Genomic DNA, 15,996 nt, shown 5'->3' with positions numbered 1-15,996 from the left:
TTAGCATAGAATTTAGACTAGTTCCTTTTGTTAACGTTCCAAACCCACTCCGCGTTACAGCTTTACTGTGTATCTAGCTTGGTTACGCCACTAGTCCCTTTACAACCGTGATGTTCACCACTATACTATTTGGTCAATTCCACAATCCAAAGGCTCTGTACGTGAGACTGTCCGGAAACATTGAAAATAGCCTATAGATGACCGCAAAGAAAAAAGTTTCATATCTTAGCAAAACCTCAACCATTTCGACGCCCCTACTAGCTTTGCTGTGTTGTTTGGTAAGGCCACAGCAAGTAAATTTTATGGATGACATCCTCTGCAGACTGCAAAAATAGTGCGATAGGGCGAAAAAAAACAAGATAGGTGAAAAACAAACAAGATGCCTACATTTTCAAAAATAGGCACCATAAAGTTGTGATGAATGTTGTAACAAGAATTAAAGGGACAAAACATGGTATCAGAGCCAACAAGGCATTCATTCCTGTATTCAAGACATGAACTGGTGTGGTAAAAGTGACACTAGTGTGGTAGACTGGCATCACCAACAAAGTTGGTAACCACACTCATGGCTTCCATATTGGTGTCACTTTTACAACTATACAATAAGCTTAAGTTTCATTTCTACAACTACAGCCCTGGGTACCTCGCAAGTGTCACTTCTACAAGTACAATTATTAGGCTACAATACAACATATTTGCTCATTTTGGTACTTTATCGTCATGTTGACCATCCCTGCAGAAGAAACAAATTATTGGTTTTTTTTCTGAAATCAGGCGAAAATTAATGCGCGCGCTGATGTCATCCATAAAAGTTACTTGCTGTGGCCTAATCGATGCTGGCACATCATTGACTATTTACAGAACTTCGAACGTCTTTCCTGGCTGATATGATATATGAGGCACTGTGCTAATTTTACGTGTTCTGATCGGCCCTGGTAGTTCAATTACACTGAATATGACTTCCATTCGATCTCATTATCTACCGAAAACTCTGTTTTCTTTTCATAACTATTTATACTTATGTGTAGTAATGAGCCTATCCGTCTACAGTATTCAGCGAGTCCTCAAGTGATGAGTAAGTAGATGAACTAATCGTATAACGTTACTATTGACACATTACCATGTCTCAGTGCTGACAGTGGCAGGTCAGTGTTGGGTTACTAGGGGAAAGGGCAGAAAATAGTAAAAGTAATGATAAGGTAAACGATAGTTATGATTAGTTTGCGCTCGAAGGTTATGTTTTCGGGTGCAGACTATCTCGAGAAGTCGTGCATGGATCTTACCTTTAGTATTTAGTATGTGGTCGGAAGAAACGCTGAGATTATGTGCCCCTCAGTAGAGGCTTTCTATGGTATACTGCGGTGTCTTCCGGTTTTGATATCTCGTTGTTTTATTTCTTGTGAGGAATAGAAATATTTTACTGAGTCAGTGACACAGACTTTGCAAAGTCGCGCCTTCTTCAGATTGCACATCAGAACTCCCACACGGGGGCAGGTGCACCTGCCTGTTATTGTGCTTTCGCGAAGGGCTCTGGACTAATGAGGTGGTTGATATGCGCCTGCGTAGGGGAGGAGATACTTAGTAGTCCTTATATATATAAGGACGGGAAGGTCTTCACTCCGTCAAACCAGAGATTCTGCAACAACATGGGTATCAGATCCAGAGCTACATGCGTGACAGCGAGGATACCAGCGGTGACGATCTTAGTCTATCTGTTGCAGTTACAGTTGCTTCAATGTTACACCGGTGCGGATGGGTACCTGACGAGCGGGGTAAGTCCAACACAACTTCTCAGATTCTACTAAACTACACCGTCATCTGTCGTCTAGTAGAATCATTTTTGCAGTTTTGGTTATAGAGGTATTTGAATTATGTATAACCTTGCCGTGTGCCATCTTCCTTTCTTGTTTACTCGGTTTACAGGGAATTTTGGTCGACTTTCACCAGTCCACATGCTTTATGTCTAATTTTTCCTACCGCAACAGTCGACCGTGCATAAAGAGGTAATGGTTTGGACATAACAGTCTTTCCAGGTGATTGAGTTGTTAGGGCAGGTTGCCAATAAAATATGAGAAACTAGAGTTCGGCGACCTCATACCTCCATGAAATATTGAGTGTTTTTGTCGATTTTATGCTTGTTGATGATGACTTGTATGTAATGATATTCGTGTTATTTCTACTAGTTGTGTGGATAGTTATCACATGGGCACTATGGTAACATGCAGCAGGTGTGTGGAATCTTTGTGATGTTTATATTATCATGTTATGATAGTACTGGCAACTTGCAAGGTAGAGAGTATGTTTCAGAATCCATAACAAATTACTGCGACACATCAGGATACAAACACATCTTCAACACAAGCAATAAGACACAAAATGTCCATCAACCAATACCCACATATAGGTTACGGGGACAAGTTTATGCCAGATATATGATAATCCAAGTACATACCAACACAACATCAGCGTAACGCCACGTGGAGCACGAAACATCTAACAGCATAAACAAAGTATAACACACCAGGTCCCCAAAGGCACAAGTGGATGAATACAAAGTTAATTATCATATTCAAATTGTCCAGGATCGGCAAACAGTTGCTCTAAGGAGTCAACTGTTACAGATGCCCTAACCAGTTGCTATATGACGTCAACTGTTCAGATAGGGTAATACCAAACACATCCGCATAATACATCATGTATATATCTAATAAAACCGAGTACATACTAACAAAACTTCAGCGTGACGCAAGGTGGACCACATAACATCTAACAGCACAAAAGAAATATAATACAGCTTGTTCCTAAACGCACAAGTACATAAATACAATTTATTATCACTTTCAAAATTGTCCTGGTTCCCCCCAACAGATGCTCTACGATGTCAACTGTATATCGCAGATAAAGGGGTGATTTCTGATATTATTACATCGATTATATCGACAGATACGGGGCCCATAATCTAATCACTTCCAGCAATCATCACACCCCACCAACACATCAAGTATGAAATCAATCCACCCAGCCGTTCTTCAGTCGAGGCTATCGTTTTCCCCAAACAGTTGTTGTCAACTGATAAAAAAAAAACATATGTTCATGGCTATCACTGGAGAAACAAATCACCTCACCATCTGCTTGGAGATAAGGTGATTAACAAAGAGGGAAACCACGATGCCTGTTCCAATTTATCACAGATATAGGAGTGATTTCGTATATTATTACATCGATTATATCGACAGATACGAGGCCCAAAATCTAATCAATTCCAGCTATCATCAAACTCCACCAACACACTAAGTATGAAACCAATCCACCCTGCCGTTCTTGAGTCGAGGCTATCGTTTCCCCCCAACAGTTGTTGTCAACTGATCCAAAAAAACATATGTTCATGGCTATCACTGGCGAAACAAATCACCTCACCACCTGCTTGGAGATAAGGTGATTAACAAAGAGGGAAACCATGATGCCTGTTCCAATATAACGCAAATATAGGGGTGATTTCTGATATTATTACATCGATTATAACGACAGATACGGCTCCCAAAATCTCATCGATTCAAGCTTTCATCACGCCCCACCAACACAACAAGTATGAAACCAATCCACCCAGCCGTTCTTGAGTAATCATCTACACAGACAGAGACACATAACAGAAAATATAACCTCCATTCCATGACATTTCATGGAGGTAATAAGTTTTAAGCATTAATTTTCCTCCCGGAAATGTCAGGTCATCTGCTCTGGTGGAGTTAAAAGTATTATGTAGATTCACATACTAGTAGTATATACTGCACCTTATATGAACAAATCATCAAACTAAGACGTTCACCTGTTCACCAGAATACGGTCATCTGTTTCCTCTTATATAAGAAATACGCACTATGCTACTGCCATCTATCCTTGTGTACACTATGATTACGTATCCAGGATTTCCAAGAATGCCCTGGATTGGTAAGCTAAAAGGTCCAAGACTCAAATAATGACGAAAATCGCTTTCTCCCACATAGTTTATATCATTGACGACGGAAAACTAAAAGAGGAAGCTGAATTGAAGCTCTTTTATCGGAGATTGTACTTCATCGTGTTCATCGCAATATTGTCGAATATACTAGTATATAGCTGTTTTGTATGTCGATACTTTCCCTAAACATGCAACTGGACATGCTACCTTAAAACGGGCCATGTGAAACCAGTGTAACATATCATTACCATCGAACACTCAACAGTAAAGTAAAGCTCTATACTGAGTTATAATTGCTCAATTTGAGTTTACAGGTCCTTGGCTTATATTACCATAGATAAAAGCACTCAGAATGGCGTGTTAGCTTTCAATGAGATATTTATACAATCTGTTGCTAACACATGCTACACGAGCTTACCAGCTAATGGTATTTTGACGAAGTTTGCTTAAAGCAGCCAACACATGGCTCCAATACGTCACCGGACAAATATCAAAAATACATCATATATTAGATGGCATTGCATCAGTGTTGTATTAGTGTTGCGTGGTCCGTGATACAGCAATCACGCCCTGGCACTACACGTGTTGTTGCAACCCAAACAAGAGCAAGACATACCCATAAAACAAAATATCATCACAGTCTATCCACAGGTTTTTACTTTATGCTGACCACAAACATCTGAAAACAAAGAAAGATACACAGACTGTCAGAGACACACAGAGGCGCACACACATACACAGACGCACCGAAAACAAAACGTCCATTTGTATAGGTAATAAAGTCTAAACCCATACATTCATGTCCTCCTCTGGAAATAGGCAACTTTGCTTTTGAACGGCCACCAGACTTCAGTTCGTGATGCCAGTTTTAACATTATTTCTTTCCTCTGGTCTGGTGTCCCGTTAACGCGTTCTTATCCATGCAAGAATCAAGTCAAGTGTTATCTTAATGGCGCAGCGTCACTTGATCAACCCCCTATACAACATCATGTTGCGATGCTATACGTATACTAGCGTTCACGAAATTTGACCATTTAGCCTTAAAAAAGATTTGAAAGCGCATTATCTATGATCACTGTAAGTCTTGTAACAATGTGGTTCCAACTGCAGCAGACAATTCTAGTTAATGTTTTTACATTCATGACTCTGGCATAGCATACCTAATTAATTCGTGGAAAGGTAAGGATCAAAACTTGCAATGCATGGGTGTACTTTTCAATTATGTGCCTAGGAACGTATGTATTTAGGTAATGCAAGTAAGGTTCTGCTCCATATCGTTGTTCTAATATGACACGTAGTAGTCCGTCTACGTCATTCTTGTAACAAATGCATTATTTGACGCAATAAAGGACGAGAAGACGAATGAACGAAAACATTGGAAAAGGCGTAGTGTTAATGAACAAGGAAAGTAACAAGCCTTTATAAGGCATGCTTTCGTAAGCTCCGACCTCCGCATACGCACACACTTCAGATCATAATTGAGGCACAGGTGTTTCATCTCCCTGTCTACTTTCATCCCAAATTTCTTCAAATATACTTGGTCATCAGCTGCTCATACGATCACTGCTTAAAAGATCATAAAAACCATGACTGATTGCATCGGTCGTATGTCATTATTGACAAACATGTCTTATCAGAGCAACGCAGCTGCACTGGATGTTGACTCCAGGCACACGGTGTCGTGTTGTACATGTACAGTATGTACATGCTTGGTGCGGTAGTGCATGTGGATTTCTGTAAAGAGGTAACCAAAAGAAGCAGTTGCACCTCTTGCCCCTTGGGGGCATTAGGGTTGCTGGTGATGACGTAAAGACGTCGCATCAGGTTTGTAGAAGAGCGTGCTATTTTAAAACCTTCCGGTCATAGAACGTCTTGATGGATGGTTGCGTGCTGTCCGAAAACAATCAATACATGGGCTTTATCAATGAACCATGCTTCAGAATACTTTCCAGAATACTTCTTTTAATTGACAAAGCAGAAACAGAAAGAAGCTGTCTGTTCCCGCCCATGCCTTTGCTGAGTTTGCTCGAGTGCACGGAGAGTGACAGCGTGGGCTTGATAAAAGACAACTCGTGTTCCTGCATAGTTCACATCTCTAACGCTTCACGATAGTGCCCTCGTATCAGAAAAAAAGACGAATTGTGATTACGTTGATGAAAACTCTTAAAGCCGAAAAAAGATGACAGAAATACGAAACCGTATCTCCAGTGTAGGCCAAATATTTTACAACAAAGTTTCTGTTTTCCACTTTGGGCAACAAGTTATCAGGCGGACTACACCACACAAGTAGACCGATGTTCCAGGACAGACTTGGACATTACCACTTTGTTCAGGCCGCTCAGGCCGGCAATGACTAATAATGCAGGTGGCACTCAACTACCCTGTGGTGTGCCAGCTCGCACAGGCCAAAATCCCAAGGCACGCGCATCCCAATCATGTTCGAAGAGCAAAGCACCAAAAGATCAAACGCCAAAATGCAGTTACTCAAGCAACTAGATATGAACGGTCAGACGTTTCAGATAACATTCACTATCTTTAACATTCACTGTCTTTCTCGTCAGTTACAGTGAAGTGATCTAGAGGAAACTGTTTGCAAATTCATATATCTCGTGTCTGGATGTCTAACCTTCATCGACGCAAAAGACCAAACGTTTGCTGTCGACCACTAGCCAAGTCTGGTGCTTGGGTTCATAGAAGCCTGGAAATCCATCCTATTCTAGTTCCTGTGCGCTCCCGTATCCCGTAGGCTAATCGTATCCAAAAAGAATATGAGTTTCCTTGACTTTGTTTTTCAAAATGCATAGCCGGCTGGTTCAAGCGACGTTTAAAGACAAGTAAGTAATCTACTAAACCAACTCCTAATCACGACTAACGCCAAGCCATGGTCTAGCATGAGAAGGTCGGGAGGCCATGGGCCTAAGGTGATCTAAGGTAGCTGCAAAGATACACAAGGTAGCTCCGAAGGTTCCGTCTTATTCCCATGTTTGCTAGGCTCGGTAGAAGGGTGCCATGCTCATGATCAATATTGTCAAACGTGTGACATGTATGAACGTGGCGTGAACTTCCGTCTCGGGAGTACTGTTCAGGATCGTTCAGCGCCTTGTGCCATGATTGACCTGACACCTAATCTCCAACCCTGAGATCCACGGTGCGTAATGTATAGTATCAAACTTCCCGTAGGTGCCCGTTTGACTCCCTTGGCCGGCTACACTCCTTGGCCAGCTTTGATACTATCTTATGGCGCCGTAGGATCTGCTTGGAGATTAGGCGTGCCCTGATTCAGATGGCCTACTAAACTCCTCTGCAATAGTGGTCATATTTGGTACCCCAAATATTAACCGTATTCTTGACTTTATGTCTGAATTATGTTCCCTGCTGTTCCAGGTGTGTGACGATGATTACCAGTGCATACGTGCGCTGGGGGAGCCTGCGTGCTGCGCGCCGTGGGGGCGGTCAATCCCCATCCCCGTGTGTAAGGCGCTGGGAAAACAAGGGGAGCCCTGTCATGTGGCCAGCAACAGGATGCCGTACCCGCTGGGGAGGAACCGGATGTTCTGGCGCTGTCCCTGCGGAGAGAACCTCACCTGTGTCACCAGCGGACTGTCCCGTATCGGCGTGTGCATACACAGCATGTAACGATTACCCTCAGACACATATTCACAGATGCTTATCGCTTGTAGAAGATGTTATGACCTAGCATTAGGAATTGAACTCCTGGACTGTTAGAAAGCAATAACAAATGGCTTCACTTAACGAAGATGTTTGCTTTATGTGTAGTAAATTTCCGTACTTTTTACTTTACCCAAGGAGGCTGTATTACCATAGTAGGTTCTTCATTTGTAGAATAGCAGGAAATCTTGTATCGCATTGATGCTGTATTTATCATGCATTAAATTTACATTTCTGCAAACGCTTTGTTGAGTTTACTTGGTAACTAAGTCGACGTAGTAGCAAAATCAAGATGTTGGAGAGGACTGCTAGAATCTACATATTACAGATAAATTGTCAAACTTCCCAAGAGCTCATTGACATGCAGACCACGTGTAAGATCATAGAGGCAGCATGGCCTGAACCTGATGACGTTGATCATTGATTACATCCCGAAAAAAAATCTATATGGTACAGTTGACAAACGACCGTGACTGAGATGATCAATAAGAAATGGGAAGACTCCATGTGGCCAATCGACAAGGATAAGCATGTGTGGTCGCTTGCATTTTTAAAGACGTTGTGAAGTTTCTGAAGAAAATAGATAATTGAAATATGGTCATTGCCATGGCATCATCAAATCTTCATTTAGTTTGGAAAAATGACAAAATGAAAACAAAATAGTAATATGGTACAGTAGAAGTCAGTTGATTGCACAGCAGATTAACGCACACTTCTGCTATTAATTAAACTGCACGCAATGCCCGAATCCCAAAGCTGTGCGGTCCAGCTAATAACTTCGCATCATTGCACTAGCCGGATAATTGCATGAAGTATACTGCCAAATAGGCTGTGCAATTAAACGGCTTTCTACTGTAGTTGAACTAGCATGCACCAATGTGTGGTCCAGGGGCTATAGAAACTACAACAAGGACTGTCAAATGGTGTGGGGAGATATTTCTAATCTCTTTGGTGGATAGATCTGGATAGGCTATCAAATTTGTGCATCATTCGCTGCAAAGGAGAAGTTAGAATAAATAAATCTGTAAAATGAAGTTGCAAAATCTAGGCGTTCTGATGAGGACTCCAGCCACACGAGTATAAATTTTATTAGTAACACGTTTTGGAGATGATGCATTCACGAGATACGGATTAGTGTACGTCTGGCCCTTTTCATCCTAGATGTCACTGTATCTCCCTAGCGTCATGATGGGTCAGGGAATTTCACATTTTTTGAAAAACTTTTCGTAGACGTTCACTTTATATTTCATGTAAAAGGGGGTATGGTCCCCAAGCCCATTATCACGGTGGCAACATTTTAGTAAAAAGATATTTTTGATCAAGTGACAAAGACACAGGAGGGGAATAGATGGAAGAGAAAGGATTGCATATTAAAGAACAAGCCAATTTCAAGGATAATGCCCCTTTCAGTGAAGGATAGATAAAGAGATATAGAAGGAATGCACTCGAGGAAGATGCACTTCTGTTGTTTTACAATGTCCCAATGAAGCTCTAATGTAAATTCTCTCGAAGTTCTTCAAACTCTCAAAATTCTCTCCTACAACGGGTTCACGTTCTCAAAAGACTTTTTTTTATTCTCAAGGACCAGATGAAACATAAAGAGAGCACAGCTCTCTTGGGCACAAGCATCTGAGTGACTGGGAAATTAAGTATTTGTCATTAATTTCAAGTAGCCACGTCTACAAATTACAGCAATGTTAGTGTGAAATGAAGAGTGCAATACAACGCGCCTAGATCATACAATCTTGAGTAAATGCTGTGGCTTTTTTTGCGCATGTAAGTACAAGTATGTCGCCAACACGGCCTTTAAATGTGATTTTTGTTATTAAAGTGTATTGTAGTAGCTAGCAGCACATACGACAACGATTTTCCTTGCTCTTTCAGATTTATTTTTACGGGGGGGGGTGGTCTTGCTCTTCCACTTCAACGCGTGTGAATCACCTCGCCTCATTCTACTCAGGATACACAAACGGTTCCCCCCTAACCGAGATGCCATGCCCAGGATTCAACTGGGGGCTCATAGTTAACATCTAAGTGCGTAACTGTGAGGTTGATGCTAGTTACGTCACATGGACATCTCTTGTATTGGGATTAGGAATGCCTTTCTGGTCACTTATAGTTAATTGGGCAACTCTCTCCATCTGCACCATAGTGCCCGCATCGAGAAAATATGGGTCTCTGATAGGAAAGACGTGACTGTGTCGTAGTCAGTTTTCATTTTATCTTATAGGCATTTTAGAACGTAAGTGTATGAGCCTTGAGGTAATCGGCAATGCTACAAGTCGAGTATCAATACCCTTTCCTTATACGTTAAGGCCCAAATTGGCTTGAATTATCTGTGTTTTTAATGGATGGGACGGGCTTCACAAAAATCGATTCTGGTCGGCACTCTAAGTCTTATCAAATAAACCACAATCACCATTCAAACATGCGTAGCAGTGCTATCTGCACACTACAGCATTGATCATTTATGCTGCACCATTATCCTTTCGATAGTTCATTTAAGTCCCCCGGTACTTTGCAGTGGTTACTGATGATGTAATACACTAAACATGGTGATTTGCAATGATGCCCACGCATCCTTGTATCATACGGACAGAAATTGCGACTCACATCGATCTAGGACCAAAAAATTACCCACTATCACAACTTCTTCTTATACGACGGAAGACTTATACCTTGTAAAGTACTCAATAAAGCGAGTCTCTGGCTGTGTGCCAATAGGTGACTGTGTAGTGAACTGAATTGGTGTCCAAAGTAAATCCAGGTCCATTATATTCTTAGAATGACTCCTCGCCACACTTACGCAAATTGAAGCACTCTGATGGACGACAAATGCCATGACATTTGGGCTGACCTGAATCCTTAAAAAGGGGGACAGACCACAAATATCATCGATGTTTATACCCAGACGCAGTCTTGTTGTTTTGCGTTACAAGATTCACAGCATAACTATCCACTAAATCAGACATCTAGTTGAACACACGCTCCACATTATTTCTTTCTAGTATCGGTTATATTAGGTAACACTGCTGAAACATCCCTCCTTACCTAAGTACTGTTCACAAAAGGTCTACCACTCCTTCGATCGATGGCCTCCTTTCTCCAGCGACCTTTCGCTTTACGTATACGGTTAATCCTTCCCTCAAACACCCGTTCTTCTGTCCCATTCGTCACTTTACTCTTTTCTGTCACCGTGCCATTTACGTCTTTCTCTCCGTAAATAGGCTTTTTATATAATAGCTAGCTTGAGCTTCGTCTATTGACCTTTATCATACAAGGAAATTAGCACGGGTTACACATGTTAACTGGGTGGCAGGCCGCTTCTACTTCATTAAACAATTGCTAGGCTTATTATATCGGTATTACAATATGAAGATAAGATTAACTATCTGCTCGGGAGCAATTGCTTTCCTTTCTACTTCAGACAACAAAAACACCGTAGTCGGCATCAATTCATCAGGTGTCGTTCTGAGGCCTACGTCACATTTCCAACCGGGGCCCGACCGAGCAACTTTCGGGAACGAAAAGTATGACTTACAAGGCATCAAAGTACACAAAACGTTAAGAGAATAGTTGTGGTCATTATTTGTGTATGTTTTCACTTATACATTTCCGAATGATTTGTCGTTTCCACAAACAGCCCGGCCGGGCCCCGGTTCGGAAAGGTGACGTTATCCTAAGCCGGATGAAGTCCTGATCAGTCGGCGTGTATGAGGAAGCCTGAGTACGTGACGTGCCTGTTGAAGTTGCTGTTCAGGAATTTGCCTTGTCGCAGTTCCACAAAGACTTCGTCTCCGATCGCTAACTGCAAGATGACGGTGTTGCTACTGGCGAGGACCGATCCCGTCGATGTGTTGTCCTCCCATAGAGTGGCTCTCGGTAAGTCGTTTTGAATCAGAGCGATCCAGTAGCTTGCGCTACTAATAGGCCTCGTCATCCCGTTGAAAGTGAAGGAGTAAATGCCAGCGACCGGGGCCACGAACTTGCCCGATGACTTGTTGTAAGCCCCGCCCACGTTGACGTAGACGTTATCGTACGTCACGACTTTGTTGCCGTCAGGAGCGTCTAAGGCCAGCGTTCGGGCGGCGGAAAACACCACAACTGGAGGGCAGGATGGCCGCATGTCCCCTTTGGTTCCACAGTATCCTGAACATAATCGAGAACCATAAAGATTAGATACTGCAACATACAATATCGTCCACTGATGCATCGATGAAGGTTGGTCATCCAGGTCATAAGGTATGCCAAATAGTAGGTGGACAAGGTTTTGGAAACGGTCAGACGTTTCAGGTAGTATCCACTACCTGTTGATCAGCAGGTTTTAAAAAACATGAAATTAAATAATATGAGATTTCGAGGTGAATATGAATTATGATAGTCCAATAGGAAACAACGGTAAGACAAAGTCAAAACTACATGTAGGTTGATGCAAATGATCGATGATCATGAAATGAACCAATCAGCCCCCGTTGTTTGAGTACAGAAGCTGATATCGCCTCTCGGGGGTAGGAGGAGACCGATCATAATCCTTCGTTTGCCTGACCCCTAATCAATATCGATATCATAAGGATTTATCCACAGCTTCTTAATAATATGTGTCCCGGACGCACAAATCATCTATTTATCTATTTATGACTGTCCGTGTTCAACACACACAGGCAGAGCTGCCCAGCCAGTCTGTGGCTATTACAAAAGGCTCTACTGACAAATACAAGACAATATGGCAGTGTTTTAAATACATAAAATCTATCATGTATAAATGGTCTAGAATAGCGTATGCAGTGTCTACAAAGGTAGTCACAGAGAGAGGTCTGAGTGAATGCATACACATGTAACGGGGTAGCCTGGACAGCCCAACGTTGTTTTTTTTCGAATAATGTAGTAGTGGTGGCATTGCGAATGGCAATAGAGAGGGTGTCCCAGAGTGACGTTGCTCGGCAGAGGAATGTTTTTGACCTCTGTCGGTTTTACAGACAAACGGCACCACAAACATACCCTTCTTGGCGAAGGTAATTGGTTTCAGTCAACAAGTGAACCAGTGCATGTGAAACGTCTGACATGTATTTTGACATGTCTATTTGCCTATTTTCTTACAGGCCAACATCGACAGGCGCAGCACACTGTTCATACATCTCACACTTACAGGTCACTTCTTGATCACGGATCCTAGCAGCATGCCAATTGGCATTCCTAGGATACTTGGCGCTCCCTATTTGAAACTACACTAGTCTTTGCTCATTGACTTTGCGCCAGACAGCTACTGACTGGCCAAGCCGATGACCGAGAAGCTATTGTTAATCACATTGCAATGTACTTTGTTGCACCAAGCAAACTTTGAAATTCATGTTATGTCAACTAGAGAGAACGGACTTAAAGTGTAAGTCAAGTTTGGAGCCATGTGCCCTAGCAACATACATGAATGGCTTTCTGATAAACGGATGGCTTGGAGGTAGCCTGATTGAATCGCGCTTATAGAGGATGCCGGATCGCCAAGCTTCGACCGGACACTAAAGCCGCGAACAAGGGAGTTTTTCAAAGAGCTAGAGGCAGCTGTAAGAACTCGCGGCAACTCAAAGAAGGAGGCACTAATATTTCCCCAAACAACCAGAAATATTTTACAAATCGCTTAACGAATGTGCCATGAATGAAAAAAAAAAATACGTTGCGTTTTGTTGCCCTTTAAACTATACTTTAACATCTGTCATATTACTTTAATTATGAAATAAAGAGCAACACTTTTGGTCGTTGTACCGTCGCTCAGCGATCACCTTGTAGCGGAAAGGGGCCTTAAATCGACGAGCTGAAAGGTACCATTATAGTGTCTACCTTGAATGAGAATGGAGTTGTGAGGGAAACAATTAAGTCGAATTTGAAAATGATATCAGAAGTGATATGCGGATGGCAGGAAAAGAGAAAAGAAACCAAGTAAAAAGAGTTAAAGAAAGACAAAGGGACGAAACGGAAACACTTCCCAAATATCAAATTTGATCAAACTACACTTGAAACTTGCTTACCTGAAGGCCCGGGGTCTCCCTTGTCGCCCTTCTGTCCTGTCGGAGCGACGACGGTGATGTTCTGATTGTTGGTGACGTGCTTACACGAATCGTCTCCGCCAGACGCCGACTGCTGGGCGGATATCATAGGTGCGAGAAGAAGGATGGCCGTCACGAGCATCATCTTCAGGCTGCTTGGTGCACAGGGGAGGAAATGGGGGCAAACTGCTATCAACTTCTTTCTTAAGTATTCAAGGAGTCAGTAGACTATTCCATTCTAAAAGCGGGAGGAAACATCCGAAACTCTACGAATATCTGTCACCCCGTTTGAAGTAGTGTTGGTTGAACGCATGCCTGTTCCGTTTTGTTCGTTTTCCTTAATGGGAATAAGCAGAATTATACATTCATCATTGTCCTTTTTACTTTTGATCAGATCATAGAAGGCGACAAAATCATTTGATTTATCCCAAGTACGTTAGGCTGAGGTGATCCCTAAAACGTACCAACTACCACATTCATCACAGCATGTGACTCACAAACAAATCGAATTCATGACAAAATGCTGAAAAGAAGAAGGGGATTCTCACGAAAGCGGAAAATTCCATCAATCAGCTTGATATTTACACAGTTGTTTCCGCTTCCGTAGTTTCTGCAGTGCATGAACTTTGCACGTCATTCTTTTGTCAAAGCCGAAAGTAATTGATGTATTCAGTGTCTATGAAAGCGTATCAATAGTTCTTCCTTCCCATCAGTCCTAGTCTTTACCAGACTCAGGGTCGCTGGAGCAGGTCGCGTGCTGTTCCCTAGCGGCTATACTCCTCTGACCGGCTCACTCTTCTATTTGTTCCATTTCTACGTTTTTTCCAGCGACCCGGAGTCTGGTAGAGACTACATCAGTCCTACAAAAGAGTAAACCGATGTCACAAAATACACGTTGCAAAAGAAAAAAAGTGCTTGGAAACAAGACAGAGGAAATGCAATTGCATTACCTGAACAACTGCATTATCTTTCAGCTTTTAGCACTACCAGATATATTGTCCATCCTTTGGTTTTGACAGTGATACCTTACAGTGTGATGACAGGGGCCCGCTAGAACAAGGTGTCATAGTCACGATGTACAAGCAAACTCGGGTGTACAAACGAACAGTAACTCCGATTTGTGGGGCAGAGCCAACGCACGGGCAATATCACACAGGGGCACGAAAGTTTTGTAGAAAGTCTCACAAAATCTCTAAGAATGTAATAACATCTTTCATTCACAAAAAAAGAGTACTGTGCTCCTGTGTCGCTTACTTGAACTTTGACGGACACAGCCCAGCATTCTTTCTATGATGAAGAAAATCATCATCATGTCACTGGATCCCTTTTCGGGCAGCAATGTTGGCCTCTCATAGGATGAAAATCGTCTGATGCCGCTGATAGCACAAGGGGAAGGACTACAGCATTTGAGGAAGTTTTGTTTTGTTTTGGTTTTGTTAAATTTAAGGTGAAGGTAACGGTAAAGTTTTTAGGTAATGGTGACATTAAAGGTCTCATTGCTTTGGAAGCCGTGTAGCGCTTGTTTATCAATGCTGGAAGACGGGTCTCTTCTTCCAGGGCCTTTGACATCATCAACGTTAACAGAAGTCAGATACTCAATTTACGCCAAGGTGGAGTAAGGAAGCCCTGCAAATTGCCCAAAGACACGACGTCTAGCCTGGAAAGCTGCCAACTTGAAAATTGCTGATACATATGTATTGTAAGTTTTCTTGAATGCATAAAACTCAAACTCGTCATTATTTCTGAGGTTACGGAGGTGAACTACGGATCCAATATTGGTTACTCTTGGGACCAGCCTCTGAAGGCCGGTTCCTTTCAAGGCTTACCCTTTACGATCCAGCCCGCCGACATCATCCAGCTTATTAACAACATTTACGCCGCCGGTGTGTATATTGTATGCCTGAAAAAGTCATGGCTAGCCCCCGGGGCAAATATGGTATATAAAAGTGCCCAATTACTACCCGGAAGAAGGTATATTGGAAAATACTCGTTCTCCACGTTTGCCGTCAGGTCAATGCCGGTGACTGGCTGGGTCACTCCGAGGTTAGTCCAATTACACAGTTACATGTGCTGCAGCATTCTCTTCAAACTTTATCTCAAGGCAGATCAACATGTGGCAAGCCAGTATCCATGAGCTAAAACAATATCAAAACATATTGTCACCGGTAGATCTGAGAGAAGATTACGCCTGAAGCGCTTTAATCAAGGCCCTGAGTTATAAGAAAGATAATAAGCCGGCCTCCAATAAAACTAGAATCAGTACTAGCTAGAATTTAAATGATGAAAGCATACATGAATACACCTTGGTTACACAATATTCTCGATGTCAGCACA

General features: G+C 42.2%; 2 protein-coding genes across 2 annotated transcripts; one reads left to right on the top strand and one right to left on the bottom strand.

Moving 5' to 3' along the window:
- Positions 1-1,590: 1,590 nt before the first annotated feature.
- Positions 1,591-7,868, top strand: LOC118403247 (toxin MIT1-like). The gene is made up of 2 exons (XM_035801855.1): positions 1,591-1,772; positions 7,343-7,868. Exons 1-2 carry the CDS (start codon positions 1,647-1,649, stop codon positions 7,592-7,594), a joined length of 378 nt encoding a protein of 125 aa, XP_035657748.1. The 5' UTR covers positions 1,591-1,646; the 3' UTR covers positions 7,595-7,868.
- A 2,188-nt stretch (positions 7,869-10,056) lies between these two features.
- Positions 10,057-13,870, bottom strand: LOC118410460 (complement C1q-like protein 4). The gene is made up of 2 exons (XM_035812192.1): positions 13,645-13,870; positions 10,057-11,776 (listed from the first exon to the last, which is right to left on the bottom strand). The coding sequence occupies exons 1-2, from the start codon at positions 13,805-13,807 to the stop codon at positions 11,328-11,330; spliced, it is 612 nt and encodes a 203-aa protein (XP_035668085.1). The 5' UTR covers positions 13,808-13,870; the 3' UTR covers positions 10,057-11,327.
- Between the last annotated feature and the right edge of the window lie 2,126 nt (positions 13,871-15,996).

Source organism: Branchiostoma floridae, chromosome 2 (assembly GCF_000003815.2).
Source record: "Branchiostoma floridae strain S238N-H82 chromosome 2, Bfl_VNyyK, whole genome shotgun sequence".
In the NCBI taxonomy this organism is placed as follows: domain Eukaryota; kingdom Metazoa; phylum Chordata; class Leptocardii; order Amphioxiformes; family Branchiostomatidae; genus Branchiostoma; species Branchiostoma floridae.
The sequence above is the reverse complement of the archived record's forward strand: the minus strand, read 5'-3'. Positions and strand labels throughout refer to the sequence as shown.